Consider the following 19,313-nt stretch of genomic DNA (forward strand, 5'->3'; position numbering starts at 1 on the left):
TAGTAAAGAAGATGATATTTATCTCGATGGATTTGTACTTAAGCTAGTGATTAATGTTTTGTCACTTCTCAAAATTCGATTTCAAAATTAATTTACGGATCAATGTCCTTGAGAGAGAAGCCCTAAACTAATTTATCGTTGCATTGTGTGGCAACACATTCTTCGAAACAAAAAAAAAATCAAAACATCCATTACACAACTAACGTTCTTCTTCGTCTGTATAGTATACGTGATATAGATAACAAACGAATTGTAAATCTGTAAATTTACTCTCATTACACTCGAATAACGGAAAATCACTCGTCCTCTCTTCCTCTCTCCAATTCTCTACATTTGCGGCAACATTTCAATCGGCGTGGTGAACTTAAAGTCTTCGGGGAACAATTTGTCAGCGTGCGGATACATTAATTTGTACGATTGACGAATGGTAACATCAGCTACACCGGCAATGTCACCAATTTCCTTTTGGCTTCGTTTGTGTTCGGACGCCTGGAAGGAGCATCGGTATTTTGGTATAAAAAGAACTTCGATTTTCTAGTTTGCTTGTCTCACCTGTGATGCCATGTAAATGGCGGCTGCTGCCACAGAAATGGGCGACCGACCAGGCACAATGTCCATTTCGACGGCTTTGCGAGCGATATGAGTTGCAGCTCGTTGCACCATATTCGGTAGATCTGTTCAAACGAAATTCAAAACATTTCAGCGGACTGATCGATGGACATTCGGTGGAGTCGACTTACCCAAATTAGCACAGAAACGAGACATAAAGTCTGCCGTTGTTATCAAGTCCACCGATGTTGCGAGAGCATTCAGTGTTAACTTGAAACATCGTCCGATTTCCTTTTTACTTATCTTGCTGATTGCACAGATTTCTTTGAAGGTACGCGGAACGCCCTCTTGCCGGCAGGCAATGTACAGACACGCAGAGGCCTTGGCATCGTTCGATCGACCCTTTAAGTTTTTACCGTCGTGTACCTGGAAAGTGGAAGGTAGAAGTTAGACGAGTTAAGACCAGGGTTGCCGATTCGAAATGTGTAAAGGTTGCAAAAGGTTCCTCGGCTCAAACAATTTTTTTTTTGTAAATTTCTAAAGAACCTTGCACCGTCATCTCTATATTGACAGACATTTTTACATAAAATTTCGAATGGAATCGCTAGTCCGTACAGCTCATAAAACGATAACCGAACGTACACCCATTTCCCTAGAGTATCCATTTGTATCGTCAGTGCGCGACTGAGTCGAGATTAAAATTATTTTTCGAATTCAGTTCTAAAATGACATTCGATCGCTTAACATCGCTGTTCCTACTGTGTCTGTGCTGTGACGTGATCCGTGCACAAGGACACACAAAGGTGTGGACAATGCCGCAGGATAAATTCGTAAATTTCGGCAAAGATGATATCAATTGCATCAATCAAACGTACATCTATCAGAAAGAAGGCGGACTCTATGTCACCCTTCCCGAACAAGTGAACACGATCATTTTACCAAGCACTGGTGCGGTAATGTTCCAACAAAATCAGGAAATTAAATTCACAGCCCGCAAAGCACAATGCCACAGCGACAGCTACAACGCGAATCACTTTAAATTGCACATCATTCAACCGATGTCCTGGTTCAACACGGACAATTGGCAGATCAAAGGAAGGACCCAGCACCAGAATCGGGCCATTCCGCACATCGATCGCATACCATGCGAATGTGACGACGTTGAATTTTCAACCAATCAAAGTTTGTGGATCGATATGGATTACATGTCCGAGATGGTTGTGAAGCAAGTGAAAATCAATGATCGAACCGACGATTTGAGCAATTTCCTGGAAACCGGCCTGGGTCAGTCGATGTTCATGCATACGTATTTCGGAACGTTTAAAGAGGGCATGTGTGAAGATACGAAAAGTTGTGGGTGTCACAGTCCGGCCATGTTTGCCGAATATTTGGAGACGGTGTGCCTGAATTCAGAAGTGTGCCACGAACCGAACTGTCTGGAGCCGATTCAACCGATAGGACACTGTTGTCCAATATGCGGAGGAGCGATTCAAATTAACGTCAACCGTTTGTATTGTATGACAGACATACATTCTGCCAACGAGTATATGCAACTGACAACGTTGATGCACGACGAATTCGCCGGAAAAGTTGACGCCTACATTGGGATGGTGCGCGGTGCTCAAGAGGACGATATCAAATTGCAAATTGTTGCCGTTGACAGGGAGGAATATAATGAGCACAGCGTTGGATTCATCAACAAAATGTACAATGACAACCGCTTCTTTGGTGCGTTCAAAAGCGAAGGTTCGTAAATGCAAACCACAATCGTTTCAGAGTATCAATTCCGCTATATCCACAGGTGATGTCATGCGCTTACTGTTTTCCGGTCAGCCACATATACCTAATAGTCCAAGCTCCACATGGTTCATTGTTTTCAGTTCACTGCTGATGGTTTTGTCAATGTTTGGCACGGTTTACCTTTACTACAGCGACGATTCCAAACTGCGAAAATACAATCCGTTCAATCGACTGCGCGTTTTCACGTCACCATTCGTGTTCGCACGCTTCGACAATACACGAGACGACGATGCGCAGAGTATCGCTGTTGGCGTTGAGTTCGAAGAACCGCAACCGACCACATCCATTTACGAGACCCTTGTGTCGGCATTCGACAATCCGATGTTCAAAGCAAAGAAGGAGAAAAAAATCGAAACAATCGGACCGAATGTGTTGAACAATGTCAGTACAGATGGTGACGATGGTGAAAGCGTTGCGTCGGTGAAATTGGTTGAGGTCGGATTGGACTCTAGTGAAGAGTCTTGAACATATTACATCTTGTAGCGAATAAATGTCTTGTGATTGACAAAGCGGTTCCTAAGCTCTGTATGTTGGATGTCCATCAAGATGCGGGAGAGGTGGCAGGGTCAAGGGAAGCTACAGATAAACTCACCTGTTTGAATAAATTGTTTGCTCTGTCAACGATCGTCTTCGGCAGATTGATTCTGTCGGCCATTGTAGAAATTTCTTTGAATGCAGCGATAAGAGCCCGATCCGAACTGCTCATCGTACGTCTGTTTTGATATTTTGCCGCTGTTGAAACGATACAATTCATCGGTCACAGATTCCAATTCCACTTCATTCTCTTTTATCATATACTCACTTCCAAACGCATCGAATGACGCCGGTCCAGTTCCTGGGCCAATCATCGTTGACAAATCGCCACCGCTCAAAAGCGGATTCTCCGGACCACCAACACGAGACGGATCCACACCAGACTTTTCGTTACTGAAAGTACGCCATTCCGAGCCCACATCAATGACGCGATCGCCAACCACTAATCCACATTCGGAGCATATCATGTCGCCGGCACGGTAGTCTTCAATCAGAGGTGAGTCGGGATGTGCATAGCAGCACACTTTGTTGGACATGTCATGTCTGTAAAATTTAAGGACTATTAGAGCCGGTGAATCAGCTATTGACAACAATGACTACAAATAATTAGCTTGGACAATGAACTGATGATTTCGGTGAAAATTACAGCTTTCAAAACTGTGGGGACTGATACAGACTGGATTTTAGCAGCGCTTTCTAGAGAGATTCTTTCGGTTTCGGTGTTCCTTATACGGTACACTGTTTCGTTTATTATCCTACTAATGGAGACTCAATAAAGACGAATGCTCTTACCAAAAAAAGTACTCCGTGTGAAAAACAAAATTGAATTTTTTGACAATTGTCAAGGGTAAGGCACGTACAAGCAGCAGTAAATGCAAATATGAATCGAATTATAAAGAGAACGACGTCTGCTTTCAGTTCTAAAGTAGATAAATTCCATACAAGGAATAACATGGAGAGCGATTCGTCATTCATTGGCAATTTAAACATGAAATCCACAGATTGTCAGAAAAATTTTCGATTAAATGTTTCCGCTTAGAGTTAGATCGAACTTAGCAGAAGTTGTTCTGTCATCGGTTAACGACAGCGACGACAAAAATGATCTCAAATTATTGTGGTCTCTTATTGGAAAAACTATGGGGAAGAGATGCGGGAAACGTTGATTTTGGCTGTAAATCCCAAATGTAATTGAAGAGATTCACATTTTCCCGCATCTCCTAGCTAAAACTAATGAAGTAAAAGAATTTTCCACATAGTTTCACTCGAGAGATGGCGAGTGTAACTCTATGGATTTGCCTCGAAGAGAAGTAATGAATTCTATAATAAGCAAGGATTAATGATCGTAATGAAAGAGCTCTGTTGAACCGAAACTATTCTCAACAAAAATGTTCAAAACTCAAATTAACTAAATCTTAAACTCAGACACGATGTAGAGTGACAAACATCTAAAGGCAGCCGATCTAATAAATGTCAGTTTTCCGATAATTTTGGTATTTGTTAGTGTTGAAAACATCAAAACATACTAATAGGACTGTTCCAAGCATAGATAGTTACACTCAGGGTTACATGTCAGGGTTTCATTCTCATTAGAATTTTAGTAACTGTGGTGGAACTGGAACTGGACGTAAAAAACCGTGGCCGACAAAAAGAGTGGTTGAGTCTTAACTGCATATTAGTAACTAGAGGTAAAATTTATCCGTCCTCTGCTAATTAATTGACGGCTGTCCAACAACTGTCCAACCATACCAACAATTTATTTATAAAATTTGCATTTTTTATGACTGATCATCATTTTTATTGCACTGATCGATTCGTCAAAATATTTTACATTTTTTTCGACAAATTTTTGGGTTTGCTGTCTCAAGCAAAATAAACAAATCAAAACAATTGAACCAACACAGAGCAATTGATTTGCATTTTCAACGTCAATGACTTGCATTGGTTGTCGCAAAATGTCTGATTGTAGAACATCAAGTTAGCTAGCATCCACTTCATTTTTTCGTCATCTCTGAACAAATCTACCAGTTCGGAGTTCAGAATACCTGTTCAAACAACCATATTCGTTCACGTTGACGAATTGCTGCGACTCGTTTCGGTCGGGATGTGCGATAAACGCAAAAAGGTTACTGACATCAAACCTACTACTGGTCGCATTACACAAAAATGTCACAAAATGGTGAAACCTGCCGCTGATTCTTCTGCGTTACATACTTCATGGACAGTCCCTCAATGGGTCATCTTGAGGAGGTAAGTCTTTTTTTCATTTAATCGAAACAGATTGGTGAATAAAGCCGGGGTAGGCTAACTACAAGCTCTTTGAGCGTCTGCAGGGAATATTTTCGTGAATCAATTAATTATAAATTCTTGACAATTCTCGAAATTGATGAAAGTTCTCGAATTAAGAACTTTGAAGACTTTCTCGAAATTCTGAAAAATTCGTAAAATTCTCGAAAAATCATGTAAATAGCCCCTGCCAGTCCGGCCCTGTCGTATAGTAAAATTGAATAAGTGGAAGAGTTGGTATCAAAAATTCATCATGATACTTCAAACAAACGAGGTCGTTCATAAACTTCTATAACAAAACCTTGTAACCTGAATGGAAATTTCTTTAAGGGTAGCTGAACTGACAAAGCAGGTAATAAGGTCACTGGCATTGTCACAATATTTATGAAACATTGCACCTGTTGGCTCGAACGAGAAATAAACAGACAAATTCAGCGAATACGAAAGCGAAAATGGTTACATATACAAACCAACTTGTAATCATCTGTTTTTGTCTTCATACACTCCGTTCAATTGTGTGCCATCATCACCATCATTTATTCATTTATCCATAAGATACTAAACCTTTTGACCTCTGGATGAAAAGTGAAAGTTCGTGGAAAAATTTTCAATAAACTGATCGACGATTAAAATGTCCGTGCAATCCATCAGTCCGTGCATAATTAATAATTTCCCAATCATTTTTGCTGTTGCATTACGCTCGATATTTATTTACAAAATATCGCACAATCGACAGTACGATCTAGGGTCACGCTAAATGATTTGGGCCGCACGAATCGATCACTGTTAATACGTATTGTGACATGTCTAGGTAGATCGAAACGTTACCTAAGAATTACATGAATGCTAAATTGGATACCTAAACCTTGGGCGCTAGGTTGATGTTCAAAGTTTGCTGTTTCGATTTGTTCACATAATCGAACTGTATTCGAAGAAAAACGATGTACAGTCACAATGCAGACGAGATTGTAGAAATTTTAAAATTAAAAAAAAAATCTTGAGACTAAGACACATATCGAACATTTTGCGAATTATAAAATTCCCTCGATTAAATTGGGCATTTTGTTGAAATAATTTTTCACAATTTACATACACCTGGGCTAACTCCAGCCAGTAAATTTCACATTTAACAAATACCTTGATGTGCTGGCCATGGTGTTTTGATTGTTTGAATGATGGAAATGTTGTTAATTCTGGTGGAAAAACAATTCTTTTGCAGTAAAAATAAACAATGTTACTTCCACTAAACTAAAACAGAATCGAGATAAGCGACATAGCAATGAAGTTGGATGCGAATAATGAACGACATTTGACAGCTCTGATCATGAATGTGTTCACGTTTGAATAGGATGTGTTCGCGGGTGAGACAGAATTTGAATTTAGAATACACAGATTCAGAAGTAGAAAATGTCCAAGGCTGTAAATTGTTAGTAACCGAGCTTTGGAAGATAATGATGAACACTGCAAAGAGGGTACTATTGCGATCGTCGTTTCGAGTATCTACTCTTACTGTCGTATCGGGATGCGTTGAAATTTATTTCTCAGTTCGTTTGTTCAAACGCTGTAAAATCTGGGTAGGTCATGCAGATTGCTATTTCAGGAGATGCAGGTTGAATTGTGAAGCGCACATGCAACAACAAATCAGATGTCGAGTTTTCATTAGCGATGGATGTCATCTGCTATCGACTGCATCGACAAAAATAAGCAATGGTTACCCGTTAACATAGTCTTATATATTAAAAGTGTGTTTTTGAACAAATGAAGTAAAAGATTCTGTGTCAAACACTTGGCGATACTTTGAACAAAAGAAGTAGCAAACTTAATGATTAGATTAAAACGAGATACTGACTTGCCTTAATTTTTCAAGATGTTCATTTTGTGGGTATGGGAAACCAACACAGAAATTTCATAATCTTTTCTCTTCTCCGTTGATAAGAAAATTTTAAATTGACCGTGACTAAATGTGCACTGGTTGGTATTATGCTAATAATAACCAACAGCCAATTCAGTATTATCAAAAATCGGTTATTTTGACCCAAGTTTCCGTATCTTTGCACGAAAGTCATGATAAGGTTCAAATATACGATGATTATGTGAGAAACTGTGCTGATAAATTCAACAATTTTAAGATTATAAGTTTTTACGAAACACTTGAAATTAGACGTTGAAAAAGTATCAGCTTCAGCGGAAAACGCCGGTCAGTTGAATTTTCCGTCGATTTTTTCACAAAACCAAGGGCAGGTGCAAAGTTCTCCGATAAATATGTTTGACCCTTCGACATAAAAATGCAGTGGGCAACCGGTTCTCTTTCCAGACTGCTTATATCTGTTTCGGTCATTTGTTTCAACTTTTTCTTTTTCGACTAAAAGTGAAACCTTAAAACGGTACGCAGCGTTGATGCGTCCTTTTAGGACAATCTATTCTCAAAAAGAACTTCCGACTCATAAATCCTTGGAATGGTAATTAATGGCCGCAGGCCGAGTTAAGTGATGCAATACATATTGTGTGTCTGATCAACCATTCTGCACAGAGTTCCATACAGGGCTGAACTGGCTCAAGGAAACCCCTCGGTGCTACATAACAACTCATTTGTAAAAAGGTCAAAAATTAAAAAACTTTATACAAAAATCGAAAGGACCTTTCAGGAATCGCCCGACTTCACAGTATGGCCCCTCTCGGCTTGCTTGCATACAACATTTTTCACAACAAGAACATCTTACATTATGATGCTCTGAAAAATCATTTTGTACATCGACCCCATTGGAGTCGGAGATTCTGAAGGGGTAGACATAGACATGGAAGAAATTTCTCAAACGAAAAGTTACCAACAAAAATGTTTTTGTTTTTTATTTAATAAATTCTTGCGTTTATGACCGAACAACTCAGTACACTACCACTGGCATTGTAGATTCTGGATCGAAGAGTAACTGGAACGCCACCTCCGAAATCGATGATGACTGGAATACTGGATGCATGTACAATCTGTTCGCCAGCTGTGATTGGACAACCACGGCCTTCCAAATGATTGCACACATTGGACAATGCTGGTGGTACTGGGTATGGAGTCACTGTTCCGAATGCTTCAATGTCAATTTCCAGAGTCAAACTTGCGCTATTTTCGTCTGTGGGTGAAAGTTTTTTTTATCCAAAACTGCTCTAACGACACTATTATGATATAACAGATCAAGGCTGCAAACTTTGTGGAGGCACGTAGATCGCCATTTTATTAGACACGCAAAAACACACCTTTTCCATACAAAAAAAAATCACCAAAATGGAGTATGGTGAATTTTTAGTATGAAACGCGTGTCTGCATCTGCGTGACGTCCCCAAAGCTTACAGCATTCTAAAGGATAACGTACTAGCAGTAATGCCAGCTCGGAATGGAATAACTGTTCCGCGTTGTACGCTACAAGGTGAACTCGGGCATCCTTCAATAAAGAAAGAAGTTGGTGTTGGTAATCCTCCGGGACCTGCATATTCAAAAAGATTTTTTTTTATAAGATCGGCATGTGATTTACCTTACACTGTTAACATACATTGAACAATGGGATATTGTCCCATAATCAACGCTGGAAGTACAGCTGCGATGACAAAGTAGCTAAACATTTTTTGTTTGTTTTTTTAAACCCAAGAAAATTTAAACTGACTAAGGCGAATCATCTATGTGCCACTCGTTTTTATACTCACATCTCCGTATCTCTCTGGAGGAAGCGATATCATTTTGCTATCAGTGACACGAATTGGAGTGTACATTGTTTGATATACGCAAGTAAGAAATTTAAAATGAAATTAATCGAGATGTTTGTAATGTTGGAATCGATCTATATTTTCGTTTTCGTTTCTTGTTATCAGCTTATAAATTTATACAGAAAGTTAATCTCTAAAATGGTAAGATACTTTTACTGCGGAGTGTGTGTGTCTAATTGACACTAAAATTAGAAAATGTTAGCGAAGCGACAACGCTAGTAAGTAAGTAAATTGCATTGAAGTTTCAGTAACATGAGTATCGGCGACTTCCTAAAGAAACAGGAAGAGTCCCTGTAGCTTCAGGGAATCGCCATTTCTTCAGGAAGTCGCAATTTCACCAGGAAGTCGCCAATTCTTCAGGAAGTCGTCGTTTCTTACTATTTTGTAAAAGGTGAAGAAACTGTGAAACGACGATTTGCCAAAGATTTGCCTCCTGAAGAAACGTCCACTACTCAGTTCTTCAGTTAGTCGTCCTTGCTTCAAAATTCGTCGATACTCATTTCGCCGACTTTTCAGTGCGAAGTCATCATAAAGCTATCTTCGAGAACCACAAAAATATAAGGGAAATTACACATGTTAGAATGATGACAGCGCCACCTCTCGAGTGTAACTCTGTGTTGAAAGTTTTACGCACAAAAGAAGGCAACCTGGATATTTTCAAAATAGGCAAATTCACACAGCTCTGCTCCTGACATGACATAAACTTAAAAATATGCTGAGGCTAAGATGAAATTAAAACTATCAAAATTCCATTTAAGCAATATAAACATCACGTAAACGGGGAGCTAAACGGACGACTGTGAATTCAACTTTAGTATGATCATGTAATTTATGCATCGTACAAAGCAAAACAAAATGTTGTTTGATCACTGATCAATGCTGTTTGCGTCATTCGGTAAGACCTACAGCTGCTATTTATACTGCACAAAGAGATACGCGTCTCCATCAGTGTGAATTCATCATGCGTACGCTCAACGTTCTTTTAATATTCACTGTGCTAATCGTAGCTTTAAATTTTGCTGCTGCTACAGCTGTAAGCTCGGCAGATGCTTATGTCAGAGGTAACATTTGATCAGAAATAATGCAAAGAAATTATTAATCGCTTAAAATGTACAATCCGATAGAGAGACCATGTTGCGTCAACGAATGTAACGTATACTGTTGTCGCACAGGATACAGATATGGACGTTGTCTAGCGCCTACCGTTTGTCGGTGTTTTTACCGGTAATGTTCAAATGAGAAAAGAATCATTCATATAGTTTTATATGTAAAAGATTATAAAAATAAAACTTTCAAGCGGAAAAGGTGAAATTATTGTCTTTTTTATAGAGGAGTCGTCCCTATCGGTATTGCACATCGACGAAAATCAGTTCACGAATATCAATGTTTCGGATATAAAATAGTATGTTGTGTTACAAGTGTTGTAATGTTGATTTTTTCAGCACTAGCTCAAGTTGGGAAATTGGGTCGTGTGCTGAAGATAGTATTTTACCCAAATCGGAAATATGTGCCCAGAAAGATATTTGACCCTAGAATCCAAAAACCACTCAAAAAAATTCTGCGAAGCTTGTGTGGCTAGTGTGAGGTTTGCAAAAACTGAAAGCATGCACTTTTCTTACAGAAATTTCTGCAGTAACACGAGCCATACAGGGTCGTGTGGGGTGTCATTAGAAAGGTAATTGCATGTACTTCCGGTGGGAAATAGGATCTTTTTGGGTTTAAAGGTCATCCACACTGAAATGTAAACCGAAAAAGACTGAAAATGTACGCTCTTCTCGCAGAAATTTCTCAAGGTAGACGAAGCGAACATTATCGCGTGAAAGTATATTGAAACCTTCGAGGAATGCGACATGGGCACACATCGCCACATACTTAGTGTGTACCTTATGACAAACTTGCTTTATTTGGTCACATGGTACGCTATCAAGAAATGATCAAAAGAGATCGGAATATTTGCGTGGACGTCAAGTACAACTCACCAAAGTTCGGGTGTATGGAGTAATAAGTTTTATCTGCGAAAAGAATGAAATAATGTCAATTTTTTGACATTTTCTTGAATCCCTCTTGAATCTGAATATTTCTACACAATAATTTTCTGAGTGTCGCTCGTCTCCGATAAGGACTAGCACTCAGAATATACGCTATGAATATAATCTTTGACAAACGCTGCCTGGACACAGTAGGTGTCGATAGACGGGAAAAGTTTAAAAATGTTTTCTTGGCATGATTTTACACCAATATAAATTAAGATTCCACTTCATCATCAGTCCGAAATAAAAAATTCTAAAAACCTGAAAGTGATTTTGACTAATTTTCACATACTTAGTCCTTCAGCGATTCGAATCGAGTCGGTCCCATAGACACTTTTTATCAGAGACTGATTTTCTGCCTGCCCCAAATATTTTAACACTTTAATTTTTTGGACAGGTGACAAAAATAACAATTTTTTTAGGTCATGCCAACCAATGAACATAACTTCCCAGGTATGGTCCAATGTCACCATGGAGGACATAGCGATTTTAAATAAAACGGATTCTAACTCACTCATTTTCATATTATTTTGACCAAAATAATGAGTGCGTTCAAGCTAGATCGACCGATTTTGAAGAATCGGCCATACCTGTATTGTACATTCATTGATGCCAATTAAATTTTAATTACACTTTTTTCCGCTAGCATATATTCATCTACTGTAAATTACCATTTTTTTGTTATTGAAACCAAATTTTCGTATAGTATACAATGTTGATACAGCTGTTGCTAGCAACAATCAATAGGATCGGTGAAAATAACTATTATAAGGCCGAAACACACACCGGGCTGAAGTACACGTAAGAAGGAAAATTTTCGAGGAATATTTAATTACGACAAGTAATAGTGCAAGTGCAAGAGTAATTTTAGTGCATTTAAATGTCAAATTTCATCCACAGAGCCATAACCTCAACGATTTTACGAACATTTTGTGAACAATATTTGTTTGGTTATGGCTCTGTGGATGAAATTTGACATTTCGTTGTTGCACTTGGAACAGACCTATACCAGCCAGTTTAGTCACCAAAAACTGAGGAAAAGTGTCGACAACACCATCCGGGACAATTCACAATGCAAGTCAATAGGGAAACGCTGTTTGGAAACTGAAGCTAAAATGTAATCGATTTTCTGTAACATTCTTTAGAACGATGTTCTGTAAGGAGAATGATGTTTAGAAACTAAGAAGAAATGTAATAGAGTTTTTCCATATTTTTGTACATTCTGTCATAAAATTAATGCTGTCACTGCGCTTTTTTTCATGTGAACCAACAGGTTTGTTCCAAATAGCTGTAAACACGAACTTTGACAACCCGAACCACGATGATTTGATCCATAGCAACATCGCCTACGTGATGTTTCATTAAAATATGGCAACGTCGCCTACGAGATTTACACACAAATATTTTTGAGGTTATGGTTCTATGGATTAAATTCATACAGCCTTGGAACAAACCTACTGCATATGGTGCCATTTGTTCTGTAATGACAAATGTGAAGTTGGTTCACATGAAAATAAGCCGCAGAAAATGAAGTACTATGAAAAAAATGTGGCGCCTCTGCAGGCCAATCCACTTGTCCCATAATGGTACAAGCCGTGCCAGCCACACATATCTTCTGTCACGTTTTTCCGCACAGATGTCAAATTTGAAAATGAGACAAAAAATGTATGTGGCTTGTTGTTCCATTGATATTTACCAGAGTGAAGTTGAAGTTATTTCACCAAAAAATAGAGCGCCAAGTATTGAAAGTATTGAAGTATTGAAAAAAATAATGGCGCCTCTACATTCCAACCAAGGTCTCCTATCTCTTTTTTTAGCGAGAATTCAGACTGTAAATCCGTCGCAAATTCAAAATGAAACGGACAACAATCAAATCAAAAGTAGAGTTGCATTTGGTCAACTCGCTTTATTATTTTATAAGAATGCGTTGAAATTTATTTTTTAATTCATTGGTTAGGTTCATCGATTCATCGAAAATTCAAATTCTTAAGCTCACACGGCGTAAATATTGGCATCATCACCGCATCATAACGGCGACAAAAATCATCACGGGAGGTGAATTTTTGCAAGAAATCCGCTATTTTATTGTCAATGGTGTGGGGGATTTTCATCCTGTGATGAGGAAGTGTTGAAGTCATTTGAGTCAAGTGTTACATCAGCTAGTAGTGAGGTGAATTCGATTCTATACAAGCTTAGCAGGTATACAACATTAGTCACATGAAAAAAATGATGATGGCAACATTACAAAAACGGATTCATCTGAGAGTCGGGATCTGTAATTTATTTGATCCGCTGAAGGTTTGAATCATATATGGTTGAATGTCACCCTTCAAAGTATATAGGGTGACACATCACTGTGGTTATTCTCGTCGCTGTGATAATGTGATTCATTTCTTGTATGTCAGATCATCAGAAGTGGAGTGTTCCCGCGCTTTTAATGAATCACGAGAGGTGATTTTTTTGTATGAAAATCGACTAGCAACATTTTTCATGAATTCATTTTGTATACGAGGCTTGTGTGTTCTCATACTATTATTATTATTATTATGCACTTTATAGTAGGCTTTAGTTCGCTTGGCTAGCAATCGCTAATATTTCCACTAGCAGTTTTAAAATGTAAACGTTAAAGTGAAGATAATTTAAGAAGTAGAAGTAAAGTGAAACTACATTTTGAGCAAAGCGGAACGAAGTTCTAACTTGTTTACTTCAAGTACAGAGGATCTAACTATCGGCTTAGCTTAAATTGTAGCTTAAAATCGAACTAGTTTTGATATTAATTTTTTGATATTGGAATTTTGAATTAGATTTTTCTAAATTTAATTAATTGACTTATCGACTAATGTTAATTGTAAGGATTGTAAATATATATCAGAGGAAGATTGCGATTTCTTCTAATAACTACTCTAATCTAATGGTTCTAATGTTGTTTTCTTTTAGAATTATTTAAAAATTTGAGATTTAGTAAAATTTCGAATATGTCACAACATCAAACATAAATGATAAGGAACAAAAAGAACAAATTTTCGATATTCATTAAATTTCAAATATATTAGCCATTCACGAACGTCAAGCATATCATCGTCAGCATCTTGTACTTCATTTCGTCTAAACATTTCCAACAAGTCTGCTATCTTATTACAAATCAATTGTTTACATAAAACAAGGTAAATATACATACTGCATACCTTGACATAAAATAGCTATTTTCCCAGAATGTGCCTTAATTTTGCCTGAGGCGAAGCCGATTGTACGATGCATCGAAATTAATGACTTGTTGGCACTAGTGCCTTTATGGTCATTTATGTCTAAAGACACTGCCTTGGAAATGGGTTGGATGTTATTGGTTCGATCGAAATAAATATTAAATCTTATCCAACAAAGACCCATAGAACTAGCCATAAAACTGAATGTCGATTCCAACATCAAATACAAAAAATCTTGTTCGTTGACATTGAACATCTTTAGCAAAATGCACATTAAAAGACATGAAGACTTCACCACAATCACTTGAAACGTGTTAAATCAACAGAAGTAATAGATTTGATACCGATGATATGCTTGATGTCTGAGAGTGGTTAATCTATGCAATTTTGAGCTTTTAGTATACACAAATTTGTTGTCGCCAGAAGTAGAACAAATTTCTAATTTCTACTTCAAGAACGAAAAGGCCATATTTATGATAAAATTAAAATTCGGTAACATCGGTTACATGTTTGTATCGACTTAATATAACTCGCGGAGCTGCGGGAAATGATCGATTAGTTAAGTAATATCCGTCATATTCATAAAGTTTCTATTTCATTCAACAGAGAAGGCTTGATGGAGTGTTTCTGGAAAATCGCCAAAAATGGTTTTTGTACGGCTTGCCTTTCTCAAGTACATTTACCATTTACTTTTTGATTTCCATTAAATTTTTTAGCATCTTCGACAACATTTTTGTGCCCATAATTGTAGTAGTCTGACCACTATCTTGTCGAAAATCAAAAATCTGCAATTTTCAGCACTTTTTTGGTAAGTTATTGGCTCTTGATTCGATTCGAGTCATTCGCAAAATGAGGCGCCGTCAAAATTTTTCCGAGAATAGTTTAAGTGAAATTTGTTGGACTTTGCACTTGTTCCGAAGATATAAGGAAATGAAGTTAGGTGTAGGAAGTTGAGAAGGAAAATATTACCAGAGATTTTCCAATAAAATGGAGGATTGTGATTACATCATAAGACTATCTAAGAATTTTCTTGGAAATAGCATAAAATTTGACCTTTCTAATTGTAATTGCGCTGCAGTGCTACATGAAGCGCTACAAAAATGGTAAAATTCTTCGAAAACTTCCTTACATATCATCTAAGAGTGGTAGAAATTCAACAAATCGAAAATGTCTCGACGTTCTAGGTGACAACAGTTTTTTTTTCTTCAAAATACTGCTAGATTGGTGTCAAATGACAGTTTATTAAAAATTGTTTGTTAAGACCTTTCAACTTGTACAAGTTGTGAGGAAATTGAATCGAAATCTAGCAGGGAAATCTATTTTCTATTTCTGGAAAATCAGGGAAAAACAATTTACTAAAAATAGTCTCTCAACTCTTTCATATAAATATAAAGAAAATTCTGAAAACTGCTGGTTAGAAAATGTCAACGGAAAATGGTCAGACTGCTACAATTACAGCTATCACAAAAAAGATAAATTTACGCTGCAATTGCGCTACAGAGGAAAGTACCGTAAGAAAAATTTAAAACAAAAGATTTTCCGAAGCCGCATCTGAGCTTCTCATACAAAGCCGATCGTCGTTGAATTTATCTTTTTTGGGATATCTGTATGTGTAAGTTGGAAAAGTTTCGTCAAGATCTATTAATCCGTTACAAAAAATTCATGTAAATCAAAAAGTAAATGGTAGATAGACTTGAGAAAGACAAGACGTACAAAACCCACTTTCAAAGCGTTTCCAGAGTGACTCCATCCAGCTTTTTGATAAATACAATTCAATAGAAACTTAGATTTAATATGACGAAAATTACTTAACAAACCGATCGTTTCCCGCAGCTCTCTAGTTTTTCTTTCGTTGTGATGTAAAGGGAAAATTCTTTTTAATTCACTTATAAATAACTTATAGCTAAAAACAATGTGTCGTTGCTAGAGACGGGCTAATTCGCTAATTTGTTTTTAAAATATCACTACACTTTGTTGTTCATGTTGTTCACTTAGAATCTAATTAGAATTTGAATAAATTTGTTATTATTGAATGAGATGTGTTCATATTTTCTAAATTCGTATTTTTGGATAATTTTGGAAGTCCTAAGATGTTGGAAACCTAAACGTTCCCATAAAATTCTAACTACACTAAAAAGTTAACGAAGAATCTAATAATGGAATAACGAACCGGGAGCTAATCTATTTGAACGAGAATACGTAAATTACGATCGAAATGACTAAAATTATCAACGGCACATATTCGTAGTTCGATGATGATTCGAGGCCCAGCGGTATCGATTGCTTCGTTAGAACAATCTGATCGGAAATGGAATCGAACCCCTCGATAACTGTGTCCAGTTCCCTGGACCAGTGCTCACCAAATCGATTCAATAGATCGACAAACTTTCCCTGTAAATGTATCAACTTTTGGATATCGTATCCTTGAGCTGGCTGCTTAAACTGTTCGGTACAGAGATACGAATACTCCGGATCGGACAGCAAATGTTCGGAGTTCATTTTCAAAATGTGCGGCTTACATCGTTCGCATGTGCAACGGAAATTGAAGTTCGCCAACAAATATTCCTGACAATGTTCGACGGGCTGTTCACAAAACAGATCACCGAAATACGTGACGAACAACTGTTGTCCAGCTTTGATTGGCCGTACGGTAACACAGTACCTGTACTGACCAGTCCGTTTAACCATCAAGTTCGGTGCGCACGCATGATTGAAGTACGAGCAAATGATGAATGCACCTTCGTCCTCTATGGCGTCACAGTCAACGTTTCTGAAGTTGTTGATTGATATGACGACATAGTGATGCAAGGCCAGGTGCATGAGGAAACGTCTCTTCGGTTTCGTGTCGAATATTTTCTTGATGGATTCCAATGTCATCAGGCTGTAGAAGATCATATAGGCTGGTCGATAATGCAATTTTCTGTTCTTGTCGGACGTGAACGTATTCAGTTGTAACAACGCACGGTACTTCGATTTCAAGTCGTTAAGCGATTCGGGTGCGGTATTGACATTTTCGTTAATGGCATCTTCGACAAACTCCTGCAATCTCTCCGCGTTATTGTCAAAAATGTTCAAGGCAGTTATAATCGAACGCATATAGAACTCATTTGGCGATTTACTATCGAACCAGTGCTCGGCACATTCGATTTTATGGTAATAGTTGTCGGCGCAGGTACTATCACAAAACAAAGCACCGGTACAGTGCTCACAGGCTATGAAATTCATTGTCGTTTTAAGGCAAGCCGCGCAGTTGATATGTTGTATTCCGACCAATCGCGACGTGAACGGCTCTTCAACTAAAATAGTTTTTCCCACCGAAATATCAGTCTTTGCAATGATGTGTCGACCAAAGTTCTCGGTGAATTGAAGTCGCAACACATTGGCCATTCCTGGGAAATTTTCGTCGTCGCCGTAGCTTAAAATTGGCACAAATTCTCCACGTTCATCGTCACTCTTCATTCGCTCCAAGCAACGTCGACGTTGTTCATGTAATGTTGGCAATAAATGTACTGGATAGTTCGCCTGTTCGGCCAAATCAATATCGACGAGACATTTTCTGTACATTTTCAATTGAAAGAAACACACCGATCGACTGGCATACACGAAACTGGTATTTTTCGAATTGATTTCCGCGAAACACAAACTCGCATTATAGCATTTCATTGCTTCCCGCCAATCACTTGTCTCGAACGCTCTATTTCCGTTCGAATAGAACATCGACGACTTTTCATCACTTTTCTGTGCAACGGAATTTCGTTCCGCTTTGTATTTGGAAATGTTTTGCAAACACGATTTACGGAATTCCGGCGGAACATTTCGAAAAATGTCGACATACAAATCGGTGTTGTCTTTGGATGGTTCTTTTTGCCACAATAATTCCATAATTTTAAGAATGACAACGGCGGCGACTAAAGCTATTGGTCCATTGTACGATACACAACTAAATATTTTCCTGGTCGAAAACTCTTTACAATGCCATAATATGCTTCAGTGCGTACGCGCTTGCGTGTGCTAGATGCACCGGGGAGCTGCGGGATACGATTGGTATAGTTATTTGTGCATGGGGAAAATCATACTATGGGGTAGGCGTCTAGACGCGTATACACATAAAATCGTATGCTGGAATGAGTTCTTCTGTTTACATACAGCAGTGCATGTGAAAATTCCATTCGAATCGTGCCAAAAATTTCATAAACCATTGAAACTCAATTCAAGTTTGCAATATGCTTCCACAGTGTGGAATCCACACAGACACGACCTAATAAGAATCCAATTTTATCATTCCTAGAGACACATAGATCTGACAACGAGTAGTCTTGTGATTAAACACTTCCATTTCTAAGAAGATGAGTCAATAGAGATGAATAATCATTATCTGTCATTAGCTGTTGGTTGGTTTGCTTGTAACTCTCATTAGATTGAAGCATAGCACTGTTACTAGCATTAACATGGAAAATATTTGAATGTTCGTGGTATCAGAATAGAATTTGCTTTTCTATCGTTAAGACAGAACTTGTGCTTCCTTGGTGTGAGTACCTACATGTATCAAAATTTGGAGGTTTTTCGACCTCTGACATGCGAGTGCTAATGGTTATTTGGTGATACTTTGGATTGTTTCCGTACTAATGCTCTTTCCGACACCATATCCGGTTGTTCCGATCTTCCAGATGTAGTTCGAGAACTTATGGCAAGTCAGGTTCAGAATTAAAATATTTTGTATACTGTGTACTTCATGCTCATAGACCAAGAAATGCTAATGGTGCATGCCCATCTCATACCTAATACCTATGCTTCAGCTATCGGTTCAGATCTACTAAGTTCATAAGGCTCGGACCTGAACCTGAAAATGGCTGACTAGACTTCAAAATTTCAGGTCAAGTTACTAGAGTAAAAAACCTCACCTGACCTCGATTTTTGAAAAGCTGGGTCATCAGGTTTTAGGTTACCTGAAATTTTCTCTGAACCGGCAGGTCCTAGGTCAATTCAGGTCAAAATTCAATAAATCAAGTTCGTGTCGAATCGCGTAAACTGACATCAGGCTCAAGTTAACCTGACCTGATTCAGAGTCTTACAAATTACAACTTTGAACCTTTGACGAACCCTACACATCATTTTGACTCTCAACGGTAGTTTTCGCTGGTTTTTGAACCTTTCATCACACACA

The 19,313-nt window shown here is 38.0% G+C and overlaps 4 protein-coding genes and 1 long non-coding RNA gene across 5 annotated transcripts; 2 read left to right on the plus strand and 3 right to left on the minus strand.

The window, feature by feature from the left end:
* Window positions 1–5: 5 nt before the first annotated feature.
* On the minus strand, window positions 6–6,460 carry LOC119078941 (transcription initiation factor IIB). Its single transcript, XM_037186687.1, has 6 exons — window positions 6,304–6,460; window positions 3,152–3,426; window positions 2,942–3,081; window positions 741–975; window positions 553–674; window positions 6–489 (listed from the first exon to the last, which is right to left on the minus strand). The coding sequence occupies exons 1-6, from the start codon at window positions 6,318–6,320 to the stop codon at window positions 328–330; spliced, it is 951 nt and encodes a 316-aa protein (XP_037042582.1). The 5' UTR covers window positions 6,321–6,460; the 3' UTR covers window positions 6–327.
* Window positions 1,188–2,861, plus strand: LOC119078934 (protein amnionless). Its single transcript, XM_037186678.1, has 2 exons — window positions 1,188–2,295; window positions 2,351–2,861. The coding sequence occupies exons 1-2, from the start codon at window positions 1,275–1,277 to the stop codon at window positions 2,812–2,814; spliced, it is 1,485 nt and encodes a 494-aa protein (XP_037042573.1). The 5' UTR covers window positions 1,188–1,274; the 3' UTR covers window positions 2,815–2,861.
* A 1,527-nt stretch (window positions 6,461–7,987) lies between the features above and the next one.
* On the minus strand, window positions 7,988–8,869 carry LOC119078946 (mite group 2 allergen Lep d 2-like). Its single transcript, XM_037186693.1, has 3 exons — window positions 8,706–8,869; window positions 8,529–8,639; window positions 7,988–8,288 (listed from the first exon to the last, which is right to left on the minus strand). Exons 1-3 carry the CDS (start codon window positions 8,773–8,775, stop codon window positions 8,017–8,019), a joined length of 453 nt encoding a protein of 150 aa, XP_037042588.1. The 5' UTR covers window positions 8,776–8,869; the 3' UTR covers window positions 7,988–8,016.
* Window positions 8,870–9,747: 878 nt separating this feature from the next.
* LOC119078948 lies at window positions 9,748–10,227 on the plus strand. The gene is made up of 2 exons (XR_005088088.1): window positions 9,748–9,977; window positions 10,041–10,227. It is a non-coding gene; the product is annotated as an uncharacterized LOC119078948 (long non-coding RNA).
* Window positions 10,228–14,529: 4,302 nt separating this feature from the next.
* Window positions 14,530–18,075, minus strand: LOC119078929 (SET and MYND domain-containing protein 4-like). Its single transcript, XM_037186671.1, has one exon. The coding sequence runs from the start codon at window positions 18,029–18,031 to the stop codon at window positions 16,331–16,333; it is 1,701 nt and encodes a 566-aa protein (XP_037042566.1). The 5' UTR covers window positions 18,032–18,075; the 3' UTR covers window positions 14,530–16,330.
* Between the last annotated feature and the right edge of the window lie 1,238 nt (window positions 18,076–19,313).

The sequence above is a fragment of the Bradysia coprophila genome, unplaced genomic scaffold (assembly GCF_014529535.1).
Source record: "Bradysia coprophila strain Holo2 unplaced genomic scaffold, BU_Bcop_v1 contig_297, whole genome shotgun sequence".
NCBI classification, from domain to species: domain Eukaryota; kingdom Metazoa; phylum Arthropoda; class Insecta; order Diptera; family Sciaridae; genus Bradysia; species Bradysia coprophila.

What these genes read in the sequence shown, in the direction of transcription:
- LOC119078941 (XM_037186687.1), bottom strand. An exon ending in CAAACAATTTATTCAAACAG is followed by an intron (nt 976 to 2,941) that starts GTGAGTTTATCT and finishes TCCACTTTCCAG; the next exon opens with GTACACGACGGTAAAAACTT. An exon ending in CCATTTACATGGCATCACAG is followed by an intron (nt 490 to 552) that starts GTGAGACAAGCA and finishes TGCTCCTTCCAG; the next exon opens with GCGTCCGAACACAAACGAAG.
- LOC119078934 (XM_037186678.1), top strand. Translation starts at nt 1,275, where the DNA reads ATGACATTCGATCGCTTAACATCGCTGTTCCTACTGTGTCTGTGCTGT. An exon ending in TGGTGCGTTCAAAAGCGAAG is followed by an intron (nt 2,296 to 2,350) that starts GTTCGTAAATGC and finishes CTATATCCACAG; the next exon opens with GTGATGTCATGCGCTTACTG.
- LOC119078946 (XM_037186693.1), bottom strand. Translation starts at nt 8,775, where the DNA reads ATGTTTAGCTACTTTGTCATCGCAGCTGTACTTCCAGCGTTGATTATG. An exon ending in ACAATATCCCATTGTTCAAT is followed by an intron (nt 8,640 to 8,705) that starts GTATGTTAACAG and finishes TTGAATATGCAG; the next exon opens with GTCCCGGAGGATTACCAACA. An exon ending in CCGAGCTGGCATTACTGCTA is followed by an intron (nt 8,289 to 8,528) that starts GTACGTTATCCT and finishes TTTCACCCACAG; the next exon opens with ACGAAAATAGCGCAAGTTTG.
- LOC119078929 (XM_037186671.1), bottom strand. Translation starts at nt 18,031, where the DNA reads ATGGAATTATTGTGGCAAAAAGAACCATCCAAAGACAACACCGATTTG.